This window comes from Sparus aurata, chromosome 1 (assembly GCF_900880675.1).
Source record: "Sparus aurata chromosome 1, fSpaAur1.1, whole genome shotgun sequence".
In the NCBI taxonomy this organism is placed as follows: Eukaryota; Metazoa; Chordata; class Actinopteri; order Spariformes; family Sparidae; genus Sparus; species Sparus aurata.
In genome coordinates, this window is record NC_044187.1 from 10,390,004 (window position 1) to 10,405,270 (window position 15,267).

Consider the following 15,267-nt stretch of genomic DNA (forward strand, 5'->3'; position numbering starts at 1 on the left):
ACGTCAAAGGCGGACCTGAGCCTGAAAACAACTCGAACCGTAAACGCGCTGCAAACTGTCGTAATTCGCCTAGCTGCAGCCCAACCTGTCACACGGCAGCTACATTGGAATTAAATTTGAAAACGCTGCAGTAGAAAAAGATAATGGCAGACGAGGAGAAGTTACCGCCTGGGTGGGAGAAGAGAATGAGCCGCAGTTCAAGTAAGGAAACAGAACCGGCGAGAGGCTGAATATGCTAGCTAAGCAGCTACATTGAAATAGTAGGAAACTTAGCTTACTAGCTAGCACCCCCAGCATCGTGGTTTAGTGAAGAAACGAGGCGGTAACAACGTGAAGTTCAATGGGGATGGAGTGAAACTAGTGATGGGTGACTCGGTGTTATATGTGTGTTTGGTTAAATGTGGAGTTTGGCTGTCATTTAGGTGTTTGGCTGCTTCATGATCGCGCCAGAGCTGATCCATTCAACCTGGCTGCTGCAGGGCCCTGCATGACGTCATTCTGCTCCAGTGCCTCACCTGCAGACTGAGAGAGCCTCAGCACAGTTTCTATGTGTTAATATTGATCTAGTTAATGATCTAAAGCTATTTAAGCACACACCTTCATTGTTAATTGTACTTTTCCTCCATTGCAGCTGGCCACATCACAATGTGTGGGGCATCTTGCAGGTCCCAGCACAATGTAGCTTATCTCTTAAGGGGATTTTCTACACCCTCAAACTGCCCTAATCAGTGATTAACAGTGAATCTAATGATGGTGTGTAATATGAAAGGCGTTGTTTTAGCGCTAAACTGATAGAACTATCACTTGCCTCTTTGTTTTAGTCTATTTTTCATCTTTATAAGCTCTGTTCGGCCCATGCAGGCAGCTTTCCATCACTAAAACAAGCCCTGATAATCTCTCTGTACACTACCTGACCATCACCCAATAAAGGTGAAAATAGTGCAATATTAAGCAGGTAAATAGCTGAATAGGGGTGTAACGTTGTACCGATATTGATGATAACAGTGGTATTAAAAATGAACTATTGGTATGGTAGCAATAAAACACAAATGATGATATCGTGTGAATAATCGAGCACAGATGTGAAGCCTTCTGGATTTTTTGTTTATCAGTTCTTCTGGTTGCCTTTTGCACGGAGCCTCTTTCCACCTCCCTACACTCTTACTGAGTGAAATGTATTTGCTAAACAGACACAAAACACACGGTAAACAAAGTCCAAACTGAATCTGATGGACAGCATTTTTATTTTTTAAAGGATTCGATGGATTTCACTGTAATATTGTCATTGTGAATTTGTTTGATCACGATAATCTTGTAGTGAAAATCTGATACAGAAACAGCCCGCAGCCAGAATCAGGAGGTGATCTACACCACAACAGAGATGAAAGAACTCTCATTTGTCAGGAGATCAGAAACACAACTTCAAATGAATGCTAATGTTTCACCCTGTCAGCAGGAGGTGTGAATCATATGCATATTTTTTTAGAACGTAGTTAGAGAGGCACCGGTCCAAATGTTTCTCCTCTGATATTGATTTTCAACTCGGGCTCGTCCAAATACCTGATCATGTAGAACTCATTGGAATCACTTAATTTGATGTGACGCATTATGAGCACAGACGGTTGCTGAGTTGTCAATCTGCTGTGACTGAATGAATGCAACTGTTTGCATAAACCCTCATGTTTTATATGATGATATGGCAATATTGAAAAAGAAAAATGTACCATATATTTCGGTAATGTCATAGCTGATACAAAATCCACTGAATTAGTTTTGTGTTACCATCTACACAGACGTGCTGAATCCCCGAACACAGCTGTCTTATAAGCTGATAACATGGTCTACATGTTGCTGCCTCCATTTATGGGATAATCAATAAATGTAGTTATCTCTGTCACTTTTCATTTCAGATAAAGTCTACTACTTTAACCACATCACCAATGCCAGCCAGTGGGAACGTCCGGTGGGAGACGGCCGTGGAGAACCAGATAAGGTTATCACGTGTAATTCTACTTCATGGAGCTCTTGTAGTGCAGCTGCAAAGTGCTTTACACCGATGTGATGTGATTACAAACAAGACTTCATTAGTTTATTGATGATTAAACTATGCGACGGGTTGATGAGGCCTACTGAAGAATTGGGACATGCTGCCTCAGGAAGAACAGCGACATCTGGTGGTTCACAGAAATTACAGCAGGCATTTAATAGTGGGACTGAAACACTTTGACACCACTGGCACCCCACATTTTGCTGTAATAGTCTTAAGAAGGCTGCATGTAGTTTATTTTAGTGTATATTAATTTTGTTAAGTGTTGCAGTATACGCACAATCCAGTTTAATATATATTAATAATAGAACAATTGATGGTATCGAATATGGTTTGACATTGATAGTGTATTTGTCTTATTGCCGTGTGTTTTTCCTTCATGGATGACATTTAGATCACATTTCATGTTTGACAGTTTATACATTAAAAGTCTGATTATATTGGCATTTTGGTGACTTAAGTATCTCCAAAAGAATTACAAATAAAGTCTTGTGAGTTTAAACTGAGTTGACTGGCAAGTCAGTGACGTTTAAGGGGTTTTGCAACCTATTAATATTTACAGCTCCCTTCTGATTTTCTCTGTGGAAGAAGTCTTTGTCACATAACTTTTACAACTCAAGGAAAAAAAAGTAGAACATTTTATTAATGTATTACTGATATATATATATATATATATTTTTTTTTGGAAATCCAGAGGTTGGTCTTAAAATCTGATATGTTAAACAATAATGAATACTTCTTAAACCAGTCTAAATGAAGACTAACATAACTCAGTATTGATTCTTGGGTGTTTCAACACTGACCTGTATTTTTTTTCTTCCCTCAGGTACGCTGCTCTCACCTCCTGGTGAAGCACAACCAGTCACGGCGTCCATCTTCTTGGCGGGAACAAAATATAACAAGAACCAAAGATGAGGCCCTCGAACTCATTCAGAGTAAGTGAGAGATCAGTGAGGGAGGGTTTGGTTCTTATAGGTTTTGATCAGTGTATTTAACTTGTCCTTTATTTCTGTACGCTGTGCAGAGTACATAGAAGAGATCAAGTCTGGAGAGGAGAAGTTTGAGTCTCTGGCTTCTCAGTTCAGTGACTGCAGCTCAGCTAAGAGCGGAGGAGATCTGGGAGTATTCGGCAGAGGTACAGAACTCACACACACAACGACAAACCACCGCACACAACCGTATTCACACATGCAAGAACACTTCTGTTCATGAATACATAAACCCCTAAAATTAATGTGCTTTTATTTCACTGTTACTGTAATTTCTGGCATTGTTGCCCAATGCCCGAGACTGACTGTAGTAAGATTAATGAAATTATTAAACCAAAGGTTCTATAAAAGTTAATAAAGAAACATTACTGAAAATCTTAGATTAAGCTAAATTCAGTTTATAGATTATAATATAAGACAAATACTGTATGTGAGTTTTTATTTCAATGTTTGTAATCATTTTTTCACTTTAATGTGTATGTATAGTAGTGTATTTTATTATACATTTTGTATAATAGTATATCTGTGTTTGTGTTTCAGGTCAAATGCAGAAGCCTTTTGAAGACGCCTCCTTTGCCCTCAAAGTGGGAGACATGAGCGGTCCTGTTTTTACTGACTCTGGTGTCCATATCATCCTACGTACTGGTTGAAAGAAAGAATACAACACATACTGTACCTGTACTTTCCTCTTACGTCTGTACACACACACACACACACACACACACACACACACACACACACACACACACACACAGTCCAACCCAACCAGACCTGTGATTTATTTTAATGACACATGGCACCCAATAAACAAAGCTTATGGACTGACTTGCATTATTTTAAGTGGGATCATTTTGTTCCAAGCGCAATTGAACACATATGAATAATTTACACTGAACACCAAGGAGTTACTGCAGATTATTCCTGTAGGACCTCAAGCTTTTATGAACCATTGCAATGCCATCATATAAAAACATGAGCACGCGTGACTGTGATGAAGTGAGCGCTCCGTGCAAACGGTTTCACGCGATGCGAAAAGTTTGAGAGTGCGTCTGTAAGAAACTCATGTTTTAGTGTGAGCATGTCTTCAAAAGGACCATTTCCTGTATGTTTTTCCTTTTATGCTTTTCATTTCTACTGTATGTGTGCCAAAGCTGTTCCTTTATCTCTATTGTTTTGGAAAATACTCACCAGATGTTAAGAGATGCTGTCTAACCATTGCAGACCCCTGCACACCAAGAAAGCTCTGTCGTTCTTTACATCCAGCATTGATTTTCCCTTTTTTTCCTTTACAGGAATTCGGTAACATACAGTAGAATTGTTTGTTTTCATAATTGACTACGAGAAGTGCATGTTTCCCCTCGGAGGATATGCAAAGATGGCACGGTTGAAAACTTCCAGGTTTTAACAATCAGCTCTGCAGCTTTTTAAAATCATCAAAGTGCAATGAACTGTTACACTGTCGTGTCATTGGAGTTTTTCTTTCATCATTAAAAAACCTTTTTTTTTGTAAGCCTCTTGTTTTGCTTAAAACCTCTTTGCTTTGTCCAACACATTGAACATTAACACAGATCTGTGAGAGAGATGGGAGGAGGATTTATGCTGCATTCACGGGCTCCTCGTATTCTGACCTGTGTGTGTTTATGTTGAAATGTGGGAGCAACATGGACGCCAAAAAGAATTGCTATCACTCCGAGTGTTAAAAGTACTAATTGACAGCTGTTTCCAGTATTTCAGTGACAAGAAAGAGCAAAGGAAATGATACAATCACTTTACAATACATTACTTTGATAAAAGTTTCTTCTTACCAAAATTTTTTCAGACTTTCCAAGTTTTGGAGTCATTGTATACATTTTGGAGGTCATTCGGGTGAATTTTCCCAGATGAAAAAAAACATTTTTACTAGCCCATGAACTCCCATTTAAAGCAGAATGATGGACATGTTTATTATTCAAGATGTTTGTTAACTCTGGTTGTACTCATGTGAAGCTCTATGACTGACAGACTCCAACACTAATAAATAAGTATAATTGCAGTAAAAGCAAAGCTACAAAGCAACAAAATGGAAACAAAAATAAAACAGTACATTCTTTTAGTTGAGGGAGGCGTACACACAATGATGTCCAAGCAGCAAAACTCAGGCAAGTGAAAGGCTACAAGCTTTAACTTACAACGTCGTGGGGCAAAAAGACGACGCTGACAGCTCACAGAGCAGCAGCAGCAGCAGTGAGTTACTACAGTAACAGGGAGTCTCAGATTTTTAGGTTAGTACATCTATGTCTGTAAAATCACAAACTTGAGTGGATGTTAAAACTGAAATCTTGTAACATCATTTTACATTTTTTGTTTGCAAAAACATAAACACACTCATCATTCTCAAATCAATCTCTCAAATGTCACAACAGATGAAAGGGAAGCCTCAAAGCCACTCCTTTTTGAAAAAAAAATAACAAAAAACAACCTTATAAATAGGTTATCTCTGCACACAGGATAAAGTCCGGACCAAAGAACACAGTTTTGTTGCACACAAACGGCTCCAAAATCAACAAACACATTTCATGTACACAGTTTTGCCCTACTCTGCTCTTCAAGTTCAAATCTACAATTTAGAAAATTAGATTTTTTAATGTGAATAAGACAGGTTAAGTTAGATTAATTAGGCTCACCACAAATAACTCTAGAACTGCTGCTAGATCCATTGGTTTTTATCTCTTACGAATCTCTTATGTATCAGAGAGTATCATATATTATATTGAGTATATTCCCTTTGTAGTCTTACATTTACATTTAGGGCATTTATCAGATGCTTTTGTCTAAAGCGATTTACAGTAATTCATACACACATACATTCACACACTGATGGTGGCTGCCATGCAAAGTGCCGACCAGCACATCAGGAGCAGTTTGGGGTTCAGTATCTTGCCCAAGAACACTTTCACTTACGCAGACCGGGGAATCGAACCAGTGACCTTCCAAAAAAGCTAGCATTTAACACTCCTACTGATACAGGTCAGATGACTGTAGTAGTAAGTTAGCACTGGTCATTTTTCCTTACTCCGACAAAACAGTAATTTCTGTACAAAAGAAAATGCAATTACAATGTCTCTATTTTCTTTACTTCCCCAAAGATCCAGGGACAGTAAAAGAACACAACTGTGGCAAACACTTAATCACACCAAGGATGTAACCATGTTATAGACACTGAGGGGGTCCTAATGAGAGCCATCTGCACAAGTTTTTCAAGGGGAAATATGTGTTCACTGACATAATCAGTAAGAAAAATCAGACAGATCAACATGACCAGAATAGAAATCTTTCCTTCACATCTATTTTATTTATTTTAAAATAGTAGTAAAATACTACTTTGTAAACAACTTTTTTTTTCTTTTTTAAAATGTTTCTGTGGCCTGATAGCCTACACCATATTCTGATTAATAAAACTTCGGCACACTATGATACTAAACAATGATGATGCATTTTTATGGACTAAGTCAGTTTACAGTATACAAGGTCATTAAAAGTGTCAACTTTACCACTTGCGACAACCACAGTGATGTTAACACATTAGTGCATCAATAATTCACATCCAGTGATATATTAATTGCTTTTGGTACTTTGAGTGTATTTTGATACTTTCATTTATTTTTTCTTGAACTTTTTTGATGTCAAATCTTTTGGTTAGGAACCCCAGAAATGGGCCACCAGAGGAAGGAATGACAATATAGAAAGCTAAGGCTTAACCAGATTTAATCCCTTAATTGGACGCCAATAATGAAATCTTTTAACAAATTATTATTTTTTTTAATTTAAATTAAAACGGTTGCCAATATGCTCTCATCACTCTCTAATCAAACTCTCAAATCTCACACCAAATAAAAGGGAAGTCTAAAATTTGGATAAAATGTTTGGCTATCTTTAATTCTAAATCTCTGCACACAGGACAAAGTCTGAACATCAGGCGCTTTTCCATCAACAAACGTCCACAGGCTGTCTGGCTTTTGTTGACAGATTATACAACTCCAAAATCAACAAGCACCTTTCATGTTTTTCCTTACTTTGCTCTTCAATTTCACATGTAAGACTACTTTAAATGTTACTAAAAAATACATTATTTGATGTGATCAATACAGGATAGATTAGATTCTTTAGGCTCACCAATAATTGGACACTAGAACTGCAACTAAAAATGAAAATCAAACTTCCATCATGCTGACAGCTGGTATTTTCTTTATGATCCAAACACCTCAAACTTGGATTTCTATATATAACACCTTTAATACACCTTTTAATCTTTCCTTTTATTAACACCTGTCTCTGATTTTTACTCTTTGTCTTTCTCTGATATATTTCTGTGTCTCTTTGACTCCAGCCATGACCTCCTTATCAACTCCACCCCACCTCTACCTGAGTCTCCTCCTCTTTCTGTCGTACCCCTCCACTCTTCTGTCCTGTCAGATTGGGGACTTCAGCCAGTGTGAGTCCTCAGAATTTGTACCAGGCTACGACCTGGTTGGGGAGGGCATTGATGTGGTCACCCTGCAGCATAAAGGAGCCTACATGATTGACGTGAAGACTTACCTCAACAAAGCTGGCACCTGTACTCTCTGTTCAAACCCTCTTCAAGGCAACAGGCTGCAGAAAGTAATTTATAGCTAAACAAGATTCAGAAGCAACTTTAACAGTTGCACATACTTTCTGTGTGTATGCTAACCATGGTGCTCTTACCTTTATGTTCAGCTGCCAGTCTCTGTAGTGGACTGGCGTGCATCCAGTGGATGCAGTGATAACATCTACAGCAATGAGTGTTAGGTACTGTATTGTGTGACATCATGTCAATGAATACCACTTGTATCATTTCATGTGTTTAAGTATATGTTATTTAAATACCTCAATAGAGGCCAGTAACATTCAATCCCTTATTTATTGTCTACAAGATCAAGTTTGATGTCAGAGTCACAAAACAAATCCAAAAAGTTTTCTCTCAATTGCAGCTTGTTTTTTTTTTTTTTCTTGCAAATTGTGTTCACAGCTCATTGATTGACATCTACAGCTCCCAGGCCGGTGACGACTGGATGGTAAGAAACTTCTCAGCTATTGCTGACATGAAATGAAAGACAACTCATACATGAGTGTAACAGCTTATTAATTCAGATAATGTAAACCTGTGTAGGTTAAATCAAAATGAAGGCCCACTCAAAGACGGGTCAGGTCTCATGTAATAATGTTATCATCACTACTGAGTAGTCACAAACTGACTGACGTCACTGCTGGTGTGATCTAATCACAAGATGGTCTCTAATGTTTGTTATTTTTTATCATTCATGGTTTTACCAGGCTGACTTAAGTCTATCTGTGTCAAACGATATGGAGGTTAGAGAAACTCGCTCCTCTGTGTATAGGTTTGCTTCACAAATGACCAGACAGGACCGCTACTTTTTCAGCTCTCATAGGGTTTCCTGCAGTCATTATCGGTAGGTTGTTAAAGATCTCTCCACTGATACAGCAGAGATTTTATCAGGCAAGGTTCAGGAACGATTTGAACAGTCTGCCAAGTCAATATGACTCCTCCACCAGGGCTCAGTACAATCAGCTCATACATACCTATGGCACACACTACATCCACCAGGTTAACACACACACACTCACACACACATTTAATTTTCATATTTAACAGATAAAAAACACCATATTTGTTTCCAGGTTCATCTTGGAGGGCGACTCAGGCTAGTCACAGCACCAAGAACCTGTTTGTCAACACTGAATGGACTCTCCTCCAGTGAGGTACACACGCTCTATTTGCACAAACACAAATGCACTTCTTGCTTTGAAAGACTGTCAAAATATAAATATAAAAAAATACACATGTATATATATTTTCTGTTTTGGCTTTATGGCTTTACTGATAGGGCATCTTAGAGATGTGACAGGGGGACAACACGCAGCAAAGGGCCACAGGTCGGACTCAAACCTTGAGCAACTGCAGCAAGGTCAAAGTCTCTGTGCATGGATGCCTGCTCTACCAACTGAGCTAACAAACACCGCAATACAAATTATTCTGAATTGTTTGTTTATAAATAGATTTTAAAAAATGCTAAAACTTCAACTTCTAAAATAATGGTCTCCAGCTTTCTAAATAAAATCAGCCAAGATCAGTATTTTGAAGAGATGTAAAGATGTGGTAGAAATACCATCTTTATGGTATTTACTCTGCCAGTCATGGATAGTGGAAAGGTACTCTGGTCAACACAATATTCAAGTATCCTTGAGTAAGACACTGAGTCCGGACTTGTCTGGATGAGCAAGTCTTTGCCAACATCGGAGTATATATGTGTGTGTCATTATGAGGCATTGTAATGCACCATCTCAACATAAAGGCACAGCTTAATTCGACTATAATTAGCATCTTATTTTCCCTCCTGTCCTCTAGGTCCACTCCTGCTTATCACTGGGTTTCTCTGTAGGCCTGGGGAAGATGACATTACCTGATAACCACTCTTGCAGAAGTGTACTACTTAACCAGCCCACCCAGTACTCAGATCATCTCTACCAACACCAGACGAGTTGATAGGCGGCACTGGTTGGTCAGGCGAGTTTTCTCTCACTCGTAATGACTCCCCTCCTCTACAGACAAAGAGGGGAACACTCAATGTGACCATCGTCCGAGCCTGGGATCTATGGGGAGATGATGCCAGCCAGACTAACGGGTAAAGTGAACCAAGGGATTCAGATCTAAAGGTCGTACACATAGTATGTGTAGAGTTGCATATTCTCCACATGTCTGTGGGGGTTCTCCTCAAAAGAGATTAGGTTAGGTGAATCAGTGACTCTAAATTGAATGTAGGTGTGAATGTGAGTGCGATTTAAGGTCTAATGTCCTTTATCGCTGTGTTGCTGGTTATACTTATGGGACAAGTTTACTCCAAAATTTATGTGTGAATATGAGTTCCAGGTAATATGTCATTAGCATAAAGGGACACCTTTATCATTTTACAGCATGGAGAGGAGATGCTCGTTCACGTCAGTGAGCTTTTATTTTGGTGCTTCAAGTGACAGGCAGTGTAGATTTGCATATTAGCTAAACATTTAGTTTCACCCTGACATTTAGATTTAATATTTAGCATTTAGATTTAACATTTAACATTTAACATTCATGTTTATATTTATATGGATATTTAAATTTCATATTTAGATGTAGATTTAACATTTATATTTAAATCTAATATTTAGATTTAGATTTAACATTTAAATTTAAAATGTATATTTAATATTTAGATTTAGATTTAACATTTAGATTTAAATTTAATATTTAGATTTAGATTTAGATTTAACATTTATATATGAATTGAATATTTAGATTTAGATTTAACATTTATATTCAAATTAAATATTCAGGTTTAGATTTAACATTTGTATTTATATTTAAATGTCATATTTAGATGTAGATTTAACATTTATATTCAAATCTGATATTTAGATTTAGATTTAACATTTAGATTTAACATTCGACATTTATATTCAAATTTAATATTTATATTTATATTTAACATTTAGATTTGACATTCAATATTTATATTCAAATTTAAGATTTAGATTTAACATTTAAATTTAACATTCGACATTTATATTCAAATTTAATATTTAGATTTAGATTTAACATTTAGATTTAACGTTCGACATTTATATTCAAATGTAATATTTAGATTTAGATTTAACATTTAGATTTGACATTCGATATTTATATTCAAATTTAACATTTAGGTTTAACATTTAACATTTAGATTTAGATTTAGAGTTTTCTTTTAGATTTAATATTTAGATTTAGATTTAGATTTTTTATTTAGATTTAACATTGAAAAAATTTTTTTACAAGAGAAGTAAATATAACAAAGTTCACAAACATTGCTGTAAATCTGGTCAAAAGTAACATTAAAAAATTCAGATATGTTTTTTAAACATGTTTTTTTGCTAAATGTGGCAAAAAAGTTGCTGTTTAGCATGCACAATTTTACAATCAGCACCCCATAATTTTATTTCTGGAAAAATCTGAAGAAAAAAAAAAAAAGAAAAAAATGCTTGTTTCCGACTGTTATGTGACTATTAGGAGCTGGTTCATCTAGACAAGCAGTGAGTGGCGTCACTTCTCCAGTTGGTAAACTGTTATACTGTTGCAGAATGGACTGCAACAAGATGACATTAAAGTTCATATTGAAACGGCTGATCAACTGCTATCTGTTTCGGCATACATGCTTCCTGTAATTACAGGCAGCGGTCAATAGCGCAGAATGTATGTTAATTGTTCAAGTTATTCAGGAGAAACCTTAACTCAAGATTTGAAGGATATCATCATTTTGGATATAATTTCAATTATGGGTACTCTTTTAGGTGGACTCAAACTTGGAAATTAAGGTCCAGGTCTGGGACCAGGACACGTACTATGATGACCTGCTGGGATTATGTATGAAGAACCTGACCCAGGGGACGCACATAATCCGCTGTAAAGCTAACTCAGGTTACTTTGATTTCAGCTACACTCTGACCTGTGACCCTCACCTGACTGGACACAAGTGTGAACGTTACAAACCATCTTAACTGTGAGAAATAAAGTGGATACACTATTCACAAATGTTGTTTTCTTTTCTTTAAAATCCAACTAATATCACATGTCAGCATCCATTTTTGTATTCAAATATAATTTCAATGTGTTTTAATGTGTTCTTAGTAGTCTCTGACAGTAACCAGCAGGGTGCCAGGGTGACCATTTTGTCTTCCTGTACTAGACCACTGACTTTACTGCATTATGCAATGTTTGATTAGATGTATCAAAATAAGGTTTCTATCTATGTAAAATTATTGTTTTGGAAAATACTCATCAGATGTTAAGAGATACTGTCTAACCATTGCAGACCCCTGCACACCAAGTAAGCTCTGTCGTTCTTTACATCGAGCATTGATTTTCCCTTTTTGTCCTTTGCAGATATTCGGTAACATACAGTAGAATTGTTTGTTTTCATAATTGACTACGAGAAGTGCATGTTTCCCCTCGGAGGATATGCAAAGATGGCACAGTTGAAAACTTCCAGGTTTTAACAATCAGCTCTGCAGCTTTTTAAAATCATCAAAGTGCAATGAACTGTTACACTGTCGTGTCATTGGAGTTTTTCTTTCATCATTAAAAAACCTTTTTTTTGTAAGCCTCTTGTTTTGCTTAATTCCTCTTTGCTTTGTCCAACACATTGAACATTAACACAGATCTGTGAGAGAGATGGGAGGAGGATTTATGCTGCATTCACGGGCTCCTCGTATTCTGACCTGGGTGTGTTTATGTTGAAATGTGGGAGCAACATGGACGCCAAAAAGAATTGTTATCACTCCGAGTGTTAAAAGTACTCATTGACAGCTGTTTCCAGTATTTCAGTGACAAGAAAGAGCAAAGGAAATGATACAATCACTTTACAATACATTACTTTGGTAAAAGTTTCTTCCTACCAAAATGTTTTCTGACTTTGCAAGTTTTCGAGCCATTGTTTAAACTCTGTAGGTTATTCAGGTGAATTTTCCCAGACGTAAAAGCATTTTTACTAGCACATGAATGCCCATTTAAAGCAGAATGATGGACATGTTTATTATTCAAGATGTTTGTTAACTCTGGTTGTAATCATGTGAAGCTCTATGACTGACAGACTCCAACACTAATAAATAAGTATAATAGCAGTAAAAACAAGGCTACAAAGCAACAAAATGGAAAAAATTTGTCAAGATTAAAGTTTTTATTGTAATTGTGCAAGAAAACAAAACAATCCATTCTTTTAGTTGAAGGAGACGCACACACACACAATGATGTCCACGCAACAAAACTCATGCAAGTGACACTTTTTTACAAGCTTTCACGCAACAAATCCATTTTCTTTAAGCTGGAAATACTAATTCATAACTTATAATGTGGTGGTGCAAAAAGAAGACGGTGACAGCTCACAGACAGCAGCAGCAGCCCAGTGAGTTATTACAGTAACAGGGAGTCTGTAGTCTGTAACCTAGAGAGTTTTAGGTTAGCACATCTATGTCTGTAAAATCACAAACTTAAGTGGATGTCAATTCTGAAATCTTGCAACATTATTTTACGTTGTTGGTTTGCAAAAACATTATCAACACGTTCTCATCATTCTCAAATCAATCTCTCAAATATCACAACAGATGAAAGGGAAGACTCAAAGCCACTCCTTTTTGAAAAGAAACGTATAAATAGGTTATCTCTGCAAACAGGATAAAGTCCAGACCAAAGAACCCAGTTTCTTTGCACACAAATGTCTCCAAAATCAACAAACACATTTCACGTACACAGTTTTGCCCTACTCTGCTCTTCAAGTTCAAATCTACAATTTAGAAAAATACACATTTTAATGTGAGTAAGACAGGTTAGGTTAGATAAATTATGCTGACCAATAATAACTCTAGAACTGCTGCTCGAAATTAAAATCAAACCATCATCATCATCCATTGGTTTTTATCTCTTACGTATCAGACAGTATTAATTAGCTTTCATTAGTTTCCAAGATGCCAGAAGATGAATTGCCTTTGTAGTCTTACATTTACATTCAGGGTGTTTATCAGATGCTTTTGTCTAAAGCGATTTACAGTAATTCATACACACATACATTCATACACTGATGGTGGCTGCCATGCAACAGGAGCAGTTTGGGGTTCAGTATCTTGCCCAAGAACACTTTGACATGCAGACCAGGGGAATCGAACCAGCAACCTTCCAATAGCAAAACGCTGGCTCTACCCCCTGGCTCTCATCAGTAGCAGTGCTGAGTGTTAAATGCCTTTTAAATGTCTTTCATCTTCTGTTACCCATCTTGTTTCCACCATATTCTTCCTAAATCCTGTTTGGCAGGTATCAAAGACAGTGACAGGCTAACCTGCACTTTACCCACATTTGTGCAATTTGATAAACATAAAAAACAAAACACATCCCTGTGATGACAGCCTCCTCTGTTTTCTCTACACAGCCATTGGATAAAATTATTTTTTTTATGTGTTTGTCAAAAGCATCTGTGTTGCAGTAGTTCAACTTTTGAAAACTATAGCCAATCAAAATGTGGGACGTCGTCTCATTGTGTGGGACAGAGGATAAAAATGCTGTGTGGTCCCACATAAAACTAGGACACCTGCACCCCGACCAGCTGACACAGATTTGTACGTGACCATTCACAAGTCTAGCCGAATTTAGCCAAATGGAACCTTATTTTCACTGACGAGTCTGATAAAAATCAAAATTATCACCAACTGTAGGGGGATTGTGGTAAGTTTTTCTTTCGTTCTATTTAAGAATATCATTGCTGGCTTTGTTTTGTTGTCTGTCTTTGGTGCTTTTTTATGTTTTTACTTACTGAGGTAGGCAATAACAGTTTGTTAAATACTACTTTGTAAACTTTACCTTGTAAACAACTTTTTTTTCCTTTTCTTTGTTTATGTTTTGTTGGCCTGATAGCCTACGCCATATTCTAACTAATAAAACTTAAGCACACTATGATACAAAACAATGATGATGTATTTTTATGGACTAAGTCAGTTTACAGTATACAAGGTCATTAAAAGCATCACCATTACCACCTGCAACAACCACAGTGATGTTTACACATTAATGCATCAATAATTCACATCCAGTAATATAATATGAATTACTTTTGGTACTTTGAGTGTATTTTGATACTTTGATTTATTTTTTCTTTCACTTTTTTCAAATCTTTTGGTTAGGAACCCCAGAAATGGGCCCCCAGAGGAAGGAATGAAAACATAGAAACTAAGGCTTAACCAGATTTAATCCCTTAATTGGACGCCAATACTGAAATCTTGCAACATAATTTAATATTTTTGGTTAGCAATAACGTTATACAGGGTTGCCAACATGCTCTCATCGCTCTCAAATCAATCTCTCGAATCTGACACCAAATAAAAGGGAAGTCTCAAATTTAGAAAAAATGTTTGGCTATCTTTAATTCTAAATCTCTGCACACAGGACAAAGTCTGAACCAGAGGAGGCTCGTCCACAGAGGCAGAGGAGGTTGGTCCTCCTCTATTTTTGAGAGGCAAGAGGAAGATAAATTATTTAGAAAGAATAACTGGTTGAAATAAATCATTACCAAATCTCAGTATCATTTATAAAATATTATATATATATTATATCATGAAAAAAAGTTTCTTCTTTGGAAGAAAATCCACTTAAAACGGTTC

The 15,267-nt window shown here is 36.7% G+C and overlaps 1 protein-coding gene and 1 pseudogene across 2 annotated transcripts; both read left to right on the forward strand.

The window, feature by feature from the left end:
* Window positions 1-35: 35 nt before the first annotated feature.
* On the forward strand, window positions 36-4,546 carry pin1 (peptidylprolyl cis/trans isomerase, NIMA-interacting 1). Of its 2 annotated transcripts, XM_030430967.1 has the most exons (6): window positions 36-201; window positions 1,911-1,993; window positions 2,874-2,982; window positions 3,072-3,182; window positions 3,577-3,735; window positions 3,766-4,546. In XM_030430967.1, exons 1-5 carry the CDS (start codon window positions 144-146, stop codon window positions 3,684-3,686), a joined length of 471 nt encoding a protein of 156 aa, XP_030286827.1. In that variant the 5' UTR covers window positions 36-143; the 3' UTR covers window positions 3,687-3,735; window positions 3,766-4,546. The 2 variants fall into 2 exon arrangements, with proteins under 2 accessions (XP_030286827.1, XP_030286819.1); XM_030430959.1 differs by having other exon boundaries at window positions 3,577-4,546.
* A 2,858-nt stretch (window positions 4,547-7,404) lies between these two features.
* Window positions 7,405-11,622, forward strand: LOC115589604 (perforin-1-like; annotated as a pseudogene).
* The last annotated feature ends 3,645 nt before the right edge of the window (window positions 11,623-15,267 follow it).